We start from the raw sequence: 12,904 nt of genomic DNA, 5'->3' as shown, positions 1-12,904 counted from the left end.
ACTGATTACTGGGAAATACGGGTATAAGTAGGATATGAAATACAGATTTTGTATTTAAATTTTACTTCTCATTAGATGAGTGTGACTGAGCTCAGTCCACCCTAATGGAAGTTTTATTTCCCCGAATGTTTATAGCTGATTTTAATGCAATGTTTACACTTTAAAACCTGCACTTTTTTTGCACATTTACAGAAGGACAAAGATCTGTGATTTTTTTTCATGTTAGCTGAAAGATAAAAATGACTAACATTGTAGGGATTTATCCCAAGATTTACTTCAGATGTCCATAATTGAACTATTGGCAACTTAACATGTATAGTGTATTATACTGTGATCCGTGGTTGGCAGTCATTGATACAAGGCATAATGGTATTAATACAGTACTGAGATAGGCGAGACTGGCACAGATAGAAGATACAATGATTCTATTCTTTGGCTTCCGCTCACCATTACTTTGGTTATGGATTTAACCCAGGATAAGATTTTACGTTGAACAGGGTCTAATAATTATGTTTTATTTGGAGGCACTATTTTACAACGTGGATTAAACCATGCAATTTGTAACCTCTTAATGAAATAATGTATATGGCAATGGTTTGCACATATGCACACTATTGCACATATATAGCAAATTTTGCACATTGTTCGAGGTAAAACCAGTACTGTATAATCCAATTTGGCTATATGGAAATTACATCGCTTTGTATGACCATTTCAACTGCCACTGAACAAGTTAGTATGTCTTTTATGTTTACTGCTAATCCTATCACATGATCGGTTTCACACTATGCACAGTCACTTTAAAAATTGTGGTTTCATTGGTTCACGTTGTCATGTGATCAAGGCTTTCAGGAGCCGAAACGTTATGGTGGCGAAACAGCACAAAATAAAATAATATGCATCTATTTACCTAGTCCGTGTATGCTGAGGAGTGGCTCCGACCTAGTTGCAGAGGCTGACCTACAGACCTATATCCATACTAATATAATAAAGAGAGAGCCCAAACCTTTGAGGCGGGTAATCTGAGGAACCACAGCACCAATCACAACACCCAATACAGCGTTGGAAAGGGTAGTTGCAGCAGAAGTACATAGGCTATGCAGACGCCCACCATACACATTTAAAAGGTAAAAGAACCGTGCCAGCAAAGTAGTCCCTTGTGGGCGTGTCTGCGTTGTGCTGTGGGCGTGTGCTGGGGGCGTGACAAATGCGGGGGGCGTGTGGTACGTTCCGCCCTTCATGCCATGTCTCATATCGTGTGCTAATTCCACCCTGCTCGCTTTAAATACCCCTGCACCCCATAATCATAACCCACCCTTACTTCTTAAAATACCCCAACACCCTTAAACACTAACCCATCTTAACCCTATAAATATACCCTGTACCCCAAAACCCAAACCTATCCCTAAACCCTAAAAATACTCCTGTACCCCAAAACCCAAACCTAACTCTGAACCCTATAAATACCCCTATACCCCAAAACCCAAACCTACCCCTGAACCCTAAAAATGCCACTGTACCCCAAAACCCAAAACTACCCCTGAACCCTAAAATACCCCTGTACCCCAAAACCCAAACCTAGCCCTGAACCCTTAAAATACCCCTGTACCCCAAAACCCAAACCTAGCCCTGAACCCTTAAAATACCCCTGTACCCCAAAACCCAAACCTACCCCTGAACCCTAAAAAAAACCCTATACCCCAAAACCCAAACTTAGCCATGAACCCTAAAAATACCCCTGTACCCCAATACCCATACCTATCCCTAAACCCTAAAACTACCCGTGTACCCCATAACCCAAAACTATATCTGAACCCTTAAAATACCCAAACACCCCAAAACATATACCACAGTACCCCAAAACATATACCCCTATACCCATACTTACCTTATCCAAACATTTAAAAAAAACATGCTTTTACCATTCATGCATTTACAACGAATTTCGTTGGAAATGTATGCATGGTAAAAGCATATAAAATGTAATGCCATGCGTTATAATGGCATTGCGGAGTCCTGGCACTTTCGTAATGAAAGTATGCGGAAAGAAAGTTGCGGAATAATGGGTGTTTACCCTCCCCCGGTAAGTACATTGGTGGCACAATGGCCCACATCTCCAGCAACATACTCATATTTTTTCACCACCCATTTGAAAAATGCACAGGTCTCTCTCATTGATGGCCAGCACTGACATACACTTTTAGACACACCTCCCGCCACAAGTTCTAGAATTGCGAACTTTAGAGCTGGGGAGCTACGTTCGAATCTCGGCATCAGCTCAACATCCTGTGATTCCCAGCAAATCGCTTTGTCTCCCTGTGCCTACCACAAATTAATGTGTTCTTCTGTAATGTAAATTGTGCTCATGCCATGTTGTCGAGGTCGCGCTAAATAATATTGCAAGGAAAAATAAAGTTGGGAAACTCGAGTTCACACCCTACTGAACGTGCACTCTTAAGTGCATCAGCAGTGCACTGTGAATCGGAGCGTTTCACAGGCCTATCAAATGCTATCAAAACGAAATCCTACAAAAACAATATACTACTGGCCGGCAGCAATTCATACCCAGACAATGTCGGGACGGGCTGCTAGTATATATATATATATATATATATCTATATATATATATATATATATATATATATATATATATATATATCTATATATATATATATATATATAGATATAGATATATATATATACATATATATATATATATGTGTGTGTGTGTGTGTGTGTGTGTGTGTGTGTGTGTGTGTGTGGATACATATATATAGATGTACACACACAAACACACACACACTAACTGTTAAGAGAAAGTCACATACAACAATTTAAAACTAACCTGCAAAGTAAAGTCCTGTGAAGTAAAGTACTGAGAACATTTACAGACAGCACATTTTCAATTATGTTGGCCTCTAAATTTGCACAGAATTACAGCTTTACAGATAAAACTATATAGCACACAAATGACAGTGTGTAGACATCGAAATTTTGTGAATAGTAATCATTTGTCCAGTACCAAGTAAAGTGCCACTTGTTTTGATTATCTTAAAATCTCTGTTTCCAGTACACTTCAGAATTACAAACAAATGTGCTTCATTTTTTTCTTACTAACTGCTGAATGCATACCTTTCATTTACAGGTATTTACATTTTGTTGTGTGTTGCAAACAAAAAAAACCGCCTACTGAATTTCCTTCCACACTCCCTCTATTACAGCAGCATTGTCACATCATTCATTTTAAAAACTCCTCTCACTTTGCAGTCAGAGAAAAAAAAGTACACACCAATCCCCATGTTAAACGAATAAGCAGCAATTAGTCAGAAGACAGCCTGACATTTGACCTCTGTCATTGAAACTCCGGCAAATGTGACAGGATAAGCAAACATTTTAAAGGGATCTTTATTTTTTGCTGGAACTTGCCAAAGCCACCAAAAATCAACTCACGACCCACCAGTGGGTCATGACCCACAGTTTGGGAAAAGCTAGCACACCCCATTTGAGAATTTCATTTTCACATGAGCAGTCAACATGCATATATTTGCTCATATAAAAATCTCTGATTAGGTTCAAAGCAGTTGCTAACTTTTCGTTTTAGTTTTCTCTACATCTATTCCCCCTTCCCCCATGGCAACCCTTCCCCTAAACCTGCATCAAATTTAGCAGGCTTGTGCCTTGCCCATTCCTAATAGGGGAAGAAAAACACATCTGAGACAGGCAGCAATATATTTCTAACTGCATAAAGGGAATGAATCATGAAAAATCAGTGGATATCCCGGAACAATTATGTTTGTATTTGTACATATACATATGGCTGAGATACCCGCCACCCCTCTCAACACAATCCCCAAAGGAGGGAAACTGGAAAGTTCTTGAAGTTTTTGGAAGAGGGAGGGAGTGACCCTCCCCGGCCGTATTTATTAAAACAAAAAATTAAAACATTAAACAGTTTCATATTAATGTACAATTTCATTACCACATTGCGATGTTTGGCTAACCTTAACAGATTCTCTAATACAGAGGTTCTCCTAGCCGAACTAACAACCTACAAAACATTTTCTTGAAATATTGAAATTGTACATCCTAACGTTTAAGGGCCAACGGCAAGGTCGTAACCGGTGTCAAGATCCCTAACCAGAAATACCCCCCCCCACTTGGGAGGGGCGACAGCACTGAGGCGTACCTCAAGTGCAACTACCAATTTCCCTTGACTTGACGGGGGCCCCAATAAACTCGACGCCACTTAAAGGTCGTTCGAGGACTCGTGTGAGTATCTAGAAGGTAGCGTAGACCTCCCCCCAAACCCCACACAACTTACCACATCTGCCGTCGCAGACGTCACTGGCCCCGGGAAATTCCCCAGGAGGGGGCTGTAACCCCTCCTACACAGGAAGGGGCCTTGACCGCCTTTCCTTTTCTTTCGGCGACCCATCCTTAGAAGGGACCGCCTCCCCGTTGAGGGGCCAAAGGCCACCTCTCCCGAGCGCTCCCATCCGTGTTGGGTGACGCCCACTCATAGGGATCTTCCAATTACTGCTCACCGATCATGACCTTACCGCCCGACCAAAATAAATACGACAATGCTAACTAAACCAACAATACATTGGCCACTTATGACCAAAATAAGCATGCTTATAAATGGACACTAAAAACCGAATATCTTTAATCACAAAACATACATAAAATCGACCAACTTTATTACACACTCAATATCAACACGATATTACCACAACCTGTAAACGAAATAGAATTATCGATCCATTTTATTACAAACAACTGGCTGTCTTCAGGGGCTGGTGGGTGGGTCAAAATTGGCTCTTCGTTCCGTCTCGAGCTCACGTGCAGCGAGGAGGTGCAGCTTCAGAGCACAGGAACAAGAGGATGTCTTCCCGTCTTGCGTCCCTTTTTATCCGTCTTCAGGGCGGGCGTAAACCCGCCCCTGCCTGCCCCGAGGGCGTGGCCAGCCGCGTCAGTGTCTAGGCCAGCCCACTCTAGGGCGGGAAAGAGCGCGCCCCGGCTACACCGCTTCGGGCATACCAGCCGAGACGCGCCTCCCGCCCAAAAATGGCTTCCCGGGGGGATCGAGGTACTCTGCCATACGTTCGGGGGGACCGAGTGGTCGCCCCTTTCCATATGGCTGAGATACCCGCCACCCCTCTCAACACAATCCCCAAAGGAGGGAAACCGGAAAGTTCTTGAAGTTTTTGGAAGAGGGAGGGAGTGACCCTCCCCGGCCGTATTTATTAAAACAAAAAATTAAAACATTAAACAGTTTCATATTAATGTACAATTTCATTACCACATTGCGATGTTTGGCTAACCTTAACAGATTCTCTAATACAGAGGTTCTCCTAGCCGAACTAACAACCTACAAAACATTTTCTTGAAATATTGAAATTGTACATCCTAACGTTTAAGGGCCAACGGCAAGGTCGTAACCGGTGTCAAGATCCCTAACCAGAAATACCCCCCCCCACTTGGGAGGGGCGACAGCACTGAGGCGTACCTCAAGTGCAACTACCAATTTCCCTTGACTTGACGGGGGCCCCAATAAACTCGACGCCACTTAAAGGTCGTTCGAGGACTCGTGTGAGTATCTAGAAGGTAGCGTAGACCTCCCCCCAAACCCCACACAACTTACCACATCTGCCGTCGCAGACGTCACTGGCCCCGGGAAATTCCCCAGGAGGGGGCTGTAACCCCTCCTACACAGGAAGGGGCCTTGACCGCCTTTCCTTTTCTTTCGGCGACCCATCCTTAGAAGGGACCGCCTCCCCGTTGAGGGGCCAAAGGCCACCTCTCCCGAGCGCTCCCATCCGTGTTGGGTGACGCCCACTCATAGGGATCTTCCAATTACTGCTCACCGATCATGACCTTACCGCCACAGGCCGGATAGTTGACCGGCTATCCGGACCCCCCAAAAAGCTCCTACCTAAAGGTCATGCTTTAACGTTTTTTAACCATGCTAAGAAGTCTCCTATGAGTAACTCATTCCCCACCCGAGACAAATGCACACCATCCCCCGAATACATACTGTCATCATTAATACAGCCATGCGGAATAGAATGCAGTGTCCCGGAACGGAACAACCTACTCACTTTGTTATTAAGCTTTCTAACAGACTGATTCAAAGCAGGAATAGAAATAGCCCCCCGCCACACCTTTCGTGGGATCATATGGGACCACGCAATTGTGCACCCCGGAACTCTCCTCGCCAACCAACTTACAGTGGAAAGCATTGCCTCCAGGAGAAGTCGTCTACCGGTGGTGACCAAATCATTGCCCCCTAAATGTACTATGACTATAGACGGCGGTGACCTCGTCCGCCCTAACAAATCCTCAAAATATGCTTGAAACTGGTCAATACAGAGACCGCCTCTTCCGTAGAAGGACACCCTGTACCCGTATTCCCCAGCTACGTGAATCATGTCGCCTGCTTTGAATACGTCCGCGGCACGCCTCACGTATGAGTGGCCCACGACCCACACCTCCTTTTTCACAGCCGGTGATGTCTGACCGCTGGCCCGGTGTTGGGTCGACTGCATAGTCCGCCCCGCCTCGTAGGCTCGCGCAACTGAAAACCAAACAAAAACAAGAGGCGTGAGTACGTCATTACAGCTTTACAACATGTGCAACCGCACATACCTCTTATAACAATTGGAGGACCAACGCCCCACTCGTTTCACTTGTTCAACATTAAGACCCCTGGCTGTAGCTTCCGTAGCAGCCCCTATCCGAAAGGAATGGGTCCCAAACTCGCCCGGGTTCAAGCCCGCAGCGGCAATTGACATCGCAAGCACCCGCTGAAACTGAAATTTCGTCAGTGGGGTGGCGTCCGCGTGTCTCAACAAGGTCCCCCCCCATAATGCCACCCTTCGTGCTAGGTAATCTTCTAAACACTTTACCGGACACATGGAGGACCCGGGAATCCTGCGTATGATTATGCAGTCACCCATCCCGTCTTGATCGGTCTTGGACCTGACAAAGGAGACAGTCATTGCCTCTCCTCTGATCTGAACGTGTTCTTGGCACAAACCCCCTGCCACATCCTGTTTGTTCCTTGCCACCAGTTCGCTTACCCGCATCGCCCCGTGAAATGCCAGCGTAAAAGCGGCTCGGAACAACACCGCCTCAAACTGAGATGAACATGTGGCAGGGAGTGTAGCCAACAACTGGTCCAACCTATCCAAACCTATCGGGCGCCTCTCATCTACTCTGCGACCCTCAAGGCGTTGCCACCCACGCAGCGCTTTCTGTACAACGAAAGACGCTGTCGGGTCCTGGATACTATGAGCCCTGGCAACAAAGGAAATAGCAGCACGATGCCTCTGGGCCGTAGCCACCGATTTCCCAGCCCTACGTAAGGACATCAGAAAATTCACTACCCATTCCTCGTGGCCCCAAAGCCTCTCTCTATCAGTCCCCAAAAAGGCTAAATAGGACCTAAACGCCCCTTCATATGCTTTCCTCGTCCGTGGTGCTAGACTCTCTCCCACGAGGTGACGAAGTTCGGGGCACCGAGAGACCAGAGAGCTTCGGGAAAGGGTGCCGGCTCTGGGTCCGCTGAGGGAAGGAAACCCGAGAAAGCCTGCATATGAAAACGAGACAGTGCATCAGCCGCCTGATTCATTACCCCTGGGACATGTTTTGCTCTGAACAGCACATTCAGTTGCATACACAGTAAAACAATTTCTTTGAGCAGTCTTAAAATCAGTTTACATCGTGCTGCCTGACTATTGATGCACTCGACCACGGTCATATTGTCAGACCAAAATATCACAGAGTGATCTTTGAACCCTTCTGGCCAGGTTCTCAGGGCCACCAAAATGGGGAAAAGTTCCAGGAAAGCAATATTACTTGTCAGACCATTGTCATGCCACCATGTCGGCCACCTTTGTGCCGACCATTTTGTGCCGAAGATGGCACCAAAACCTATGCTACCTGCTGAATCTGTCCATAGCCCCAGCTCTTCTGAGGACACGGCTGGTTTGTTCCAGATGACTCGACCATTAAAGTCCGCCAGAAATGCTAACCAAATACGCACGTCCTGGCGGACCTCAGCCGATAGTCTCGTGCGATGATGGCCCTCCTTTAGGCCGACCATAGCTTGGGCAATTGAACGAGAAAAGGGGCGGGCCATCGGTATAACTCTCAGGGCAAAATTCAACTGTCCCACCAACTGCTGTAATTGATGCAGCGTAACTTTAGATCCATTTAGACACACTTGCAGGGCTGCCCTGAACTTCCACACTTTGTCAGTTGGCAAACGAAAACAACCTTCTCTGGAGTCTAACTCGATCCCCAGAAACTCGAGGCAAGTCGCAGGACCCACCGTCTTACCTGGTGCCAATGGCACACCAAACTGCTTCATTAATACACAAAATTCGGCCAAGGCCCGGCCACATTCGAGATCCCCGGCTGCCCCAAGGAACAGAAAATCATCAAGGTAATGCATTACATGTTGGAAACCCGTCTTCTTTGTGAAGACCCATTGTAGAAAACTACTGAATTTCTCGAAATAGGCACAAGATATAGAGCACCCCATCGGCATACACCTATCCATGTAATAATAACCCTGAAACATGAAACCTAGGAGACGCTGATCGTCTCGGTGTACCGGGAGCAACCGGAACGCTGACTCGATATCTGACTTTGCCATCAGCGCCCCGGGCCCCAGGCGATTCAAAATGGCTACTGCCTCATCGAAGGATGCGTACCGCACCGAACACACTTCTGGGTCTATTGCATCGTTTACAGAAAGACCACGTGGAGCTGACAAATTATGAATCAGTCGGAACTCACCTGGGTCCTTCTTGGGGACCACCCCTAAAGGAGAACAAACAAAATTCTGTACCGGGGGTACACTAAACGGGCCGGCGACCCGACCTCGAGTAACCTCTTTCCGGATCTTTTCCTGAACCACGGTCGTATGCTGCAGTACGGAAAGTTGATTTTTACACTTCTCCACACCCTGAAAGTCCCCTACCGGGATGCGGAAACCATACGAAAATCCGTTCCGCAGCACCCCAGCAGAAGTACGATCCGGGTATTCACTGAGCCAGGGAATCATCGCCAAGGTATCAATCGGGGTAGGTAAAGGCGCCCCTCGGACTACGTTAGACCTGTTTGGCGCCTCCTCTCCCCCCGTTATCACCCGTTTTGGCTCTGCACGTGGACTCAGGATGGGACGACCCGCACCCGCTACATTCATGTTTAAATTTACACGATCCCTGGGGCCTGGTACATTTACCTCTGTTGAAATTGAAGCAGAACCCCCTTTTTCCTGTATTGCCGGCAGGTCTCGAGTAATCGTCGGTACTCGTACCTGACCGAAAGGGCGTCCCCCCATAATGGCGGGAGGATTCGCCAACATTACTTCCTACCAATGGCATTTTCAACATACCTGTCTCCTTCATTTTATCCCATGTCAAAGAATCATAGCAATCCCAGGTTAAGCTTTTATTATGCTCTTTTGCCTTTCTAAAAAGATTATCGTAGCAGAACCAATGGTTACCCTGGTGTGATGTCGAGTACCCCATGATTCGTGACTGATAGGTCGGTAACTCGGAAAGCAACTCGGGCCTACGTTCCCCCAAGATCGACGTAAAAATTCCCCATGCAATGCCCCAATTGCCGATAGTCTCATTTACTTTAAAGGCGGCCATTTTTGCGCGCCAAACACTCGGATGCATAAGATCTTTCTGACCCTTAACATGCTCCACCTCATAATGATCAACAAGCAACGAGAAGATGTTCACGTATTCCCCCGCCCAAATCTTCTCCTTAATTGCCAAAGGCACATGTTGACCCAACCTTTCTCTACGAGAGGGTGCTGACTCATCCCTCGCAATCGGCAATGGCCGCTTACCTGCACCGGACGCTGCATCTGCGGTCGCAATCGTCCCTTGTGGCTTGTCAACTACTGCAGCCGGCGCGGACACCTTGGCTGCATCCCGTTTCTCGCGCAATTGCTTCATCAGCGCCTGGGCCTCGGCAGCCGTGGCGCCCTCACTACTGTCGCCCAACCACGCTGCAAGTTGTGCTGCCAGCTCGGGCGGCATATCCTCCTTTGACACCGGGGTGACCACCACAGGAATCGGATTCCCCTCCACCGGTACTGGGGTTGGCGCTTCGAGCGGGGTACAGGGAACCGGGGCGTCTCCCCCAGCTGGTCCCCTTCTTGGCCTCTTGGCTCTTCCTCCCGGAGCTGCTCCAGCCGACGGACGCTCCGGCCCCCCTTCCCCGTCTCTCTCCGCCACCCGCTTCTTCAGCTCAGTCATCTCCTTCATGAGGACCCGAACCATCTGTTCGGTCGTCATTCTCTTCCCGCCTTTCTTGGGCATTTCTCCGACAGAGTATCTGTAAGACAAAAGAAAGATTACAACGCTCAAAATTGGCTCTTCGTTCCGTCTCGAGCTCACGTGCAGCGAGGAGGTGCAGCTTCAGAGCACAGGAACAAGAGGATGTCTTCCGGTCTTGCGTCCCTTTTTATCCGTCTTCAGGGCGGGCGTAAACCCGCCCCTGCCTGCCCCGAGGGCGTGGCCAGCCGCGTCAGTGTCTAGGCCAGCCCACTCTAGGGCGGGAAAGAGCGCGCCCCGGCTACACCGCTTCGGGCATACCAGCCGAGACGCGCCTCCCGCCCAAAAATGGCTTCCCGGGGGGATCGAGGTACTCTGCCATACGTTCGGGGGGACCGAGTGGTCGCCCCTTTCCATTAGTGCACACATATATTCAGGTCATTCCATCCATAAAGCCCACTTCCCACCTTGCAAGTAGATTTACTCAAGGGAATGTCAACATGATTTTACACTCATAAGGAAAGTTATTTTCACATGTAAACTAAACTTGCACATGCAAATAGCTTTGTACTTCGGCCCTTAATATTTTTATTGACTCACCTGTATGAATATTATGGTTCATTGAAACTCATCTAGGGAATACTATAATATTCACAAACTTAAAACGCAATGTTAAAAAAAATGAGAACCTAAAAGAATGTCTAGTTTGACATGATTAACTATAAGCAACATAAATGAATGGATACAATATTAGCACATTTGTATACAAATAAAGAGATTTTTTTTACTACCTTATATTTATGTGTGGTGTTTCTTAAATCTATGCTAGCTATAAGCCAGCTATCTGAATATTCCTTGGATGTCCACAGCAAATGATCAAAGCTCTCTCCAAGAGGTCTTAGGTACAGGTTTAGCCTGCTGGGATCTACAGAAATATCAGAACCAGCAATCTGATAGACCAATCTGACACAGGCCCATTCTTCTGGCTTCAGGTCCGGGCTCAATAGGATGGCTCTCTCACCCTGGTCTCCAACTGATGTATCTACAAATATGTAATGCGCTGTAAATGAAATTGAAAGACTATATTAATATGAATTGAAAACAGTAAGATCATGCTTATACAAACTTACAATCAGCAATTATGAGTCAATTGAAATGTTCTAGCTATTGTAGAAACAGTACATTTTGAAGTTTATTTGTTGAAAGAGATGGCATGGATGAGCTTTACATTGTGAAACAATTCGATTTCATTACAATGAAAAAAGCTGTTTATTCAACAGCAAAATCATTTTGCAATCATCTATTGTTAGGATAGTATCATTACGGGTTGGGAGATAGAGTCATTATCATTAGGGATAAGCACAAAACCTTTGCGCCTGTGCTCTTCAGTGCATCAAAAAGCACTGCTGGCTTTAATGCAAAAGACAAGTTTCATCGTCATAAAATAGTGCTATGCGAATTATTGCAGTGTCCAATATTCAAAACGATTTGCTCATTGTGTAAGGCAAAAGTATTTTTACAGCACACTAAACAAAGTTGTTTCTGGGCCTCGACCATTGACGCCATTGCCTGTGAGAAGCAGAATTAGAACAAGCAAGTTTTAATTTTGGTCTTGAACTTTTAAAGTTAATTGAATGTCGGAGCCTCTCTGGCAAAAAATCCCACCTCTAAACCCTCGCTCTTGATCGTCTTTGCCTTCTAGCAGCTGAGAATTTAAAATTCCTTTTATAAGGCAAACATCTTTCTTGAAACTATAAGGGGTTACTTTCTGTTTAGTTTAAAAAGTAAAGCCAAACAATTATATTGAAATAATTCAAATGAAATGAAATGAAAAGTTTTTTAAAGTTATCAAAATCATGTAACACAAAAAAGAACAAGTTGAATTAAAAAACCTCAAACAACCCACGCACAAAAATAATAAAAGATGGTGTTACGGGTCTCCCAATATATTTGACATTTGCAATACAATTAGTCTGTAGCTAAAATGATGTAAATTCTAAAATCTTAGCACATCAAATAGTCACAATAAACCCTACAACATTAACATGTAGTAAGTTAAAGATCAACCCTTGTGGAATATGCAATTTAATTTTTGCCCACATATGCAACGGAGAACCTGACTTCTTAGCCATGTCATCTTGAATTTTGCTGTGCGAAGGGACTGAAATCTAAAGCACAAGTATTCCTCTTGGTTACATTGTCTAAGATAATTTTATTCTCCTGACAGTATATAAGTTGGGTAAATAAAACCTCAACATATGACCATCTTTAAACTGTTTAAAATTGCTATTTGTCTCCAACATAGCGGATATGGATAAATGTGCTAATGTTTAATGATGAAATACACAGAGTCCTCCATTATGCAGATGGTACATTGCCACCCAAGTAAGTGCTTTTAAAGACCCATCTGGAGTACTCTTTAATCGCTAACAACTTTTGATATATAATTAGGTCACTTTCTAACCAAATCCGTACCAATGGACATAAAGCTGGTGTTTATCCAATCACCCATTTTACTTATAAAACTTGAGCATCGTATAGAAGCACAGGGCTGCAATTACTTTTCAAAGTAGACAATAAAACTGTTACACTGGAGCAGAGCG

The 12,904-nt window shown here is 45.4% G+C and overlaps 1 protein-coding gene across 1 annotated transcript in view; it reads right to left on the bottom strand.

Annotated features, from left to right (window-relative positions):
• The window catches only part of MAMDC2 (MAM domain containing 2), a 523,202-nt gene that overhangs the window by 263,861 nt on the left and 246,437 nt on the right, over positions 1-12,904 (bottom strand). Inside the window, exon 3 of the mRNA XM_086961252.1 lies at positions 11,093-11,361. Coding sequence (XP_086817378.1) covers positions 11,093-11,361 — 269 coding nt within the window. The remainder of the gene's footprint in view (positions 1-11,092; positions 11,362-12,904) is intronic.

This window comes from Lissotriton vulgaris, chromosome 3_1, assembly GCF_964263255.1.
Source record: "Lissotriton vulgaris chromosome 3_1, aLisVul1.2, whole genome shotgun sequence".
Taxonomy (NCBI): Eukaryota; Metazoa; Chordata; class Amphibia; order Caudata; family Salamandridae; genus Lissotriton; species Lissotriton vulgaris.
This window is presented reverse-complemented; position numbering and strand designations above follow the sequence as displayed.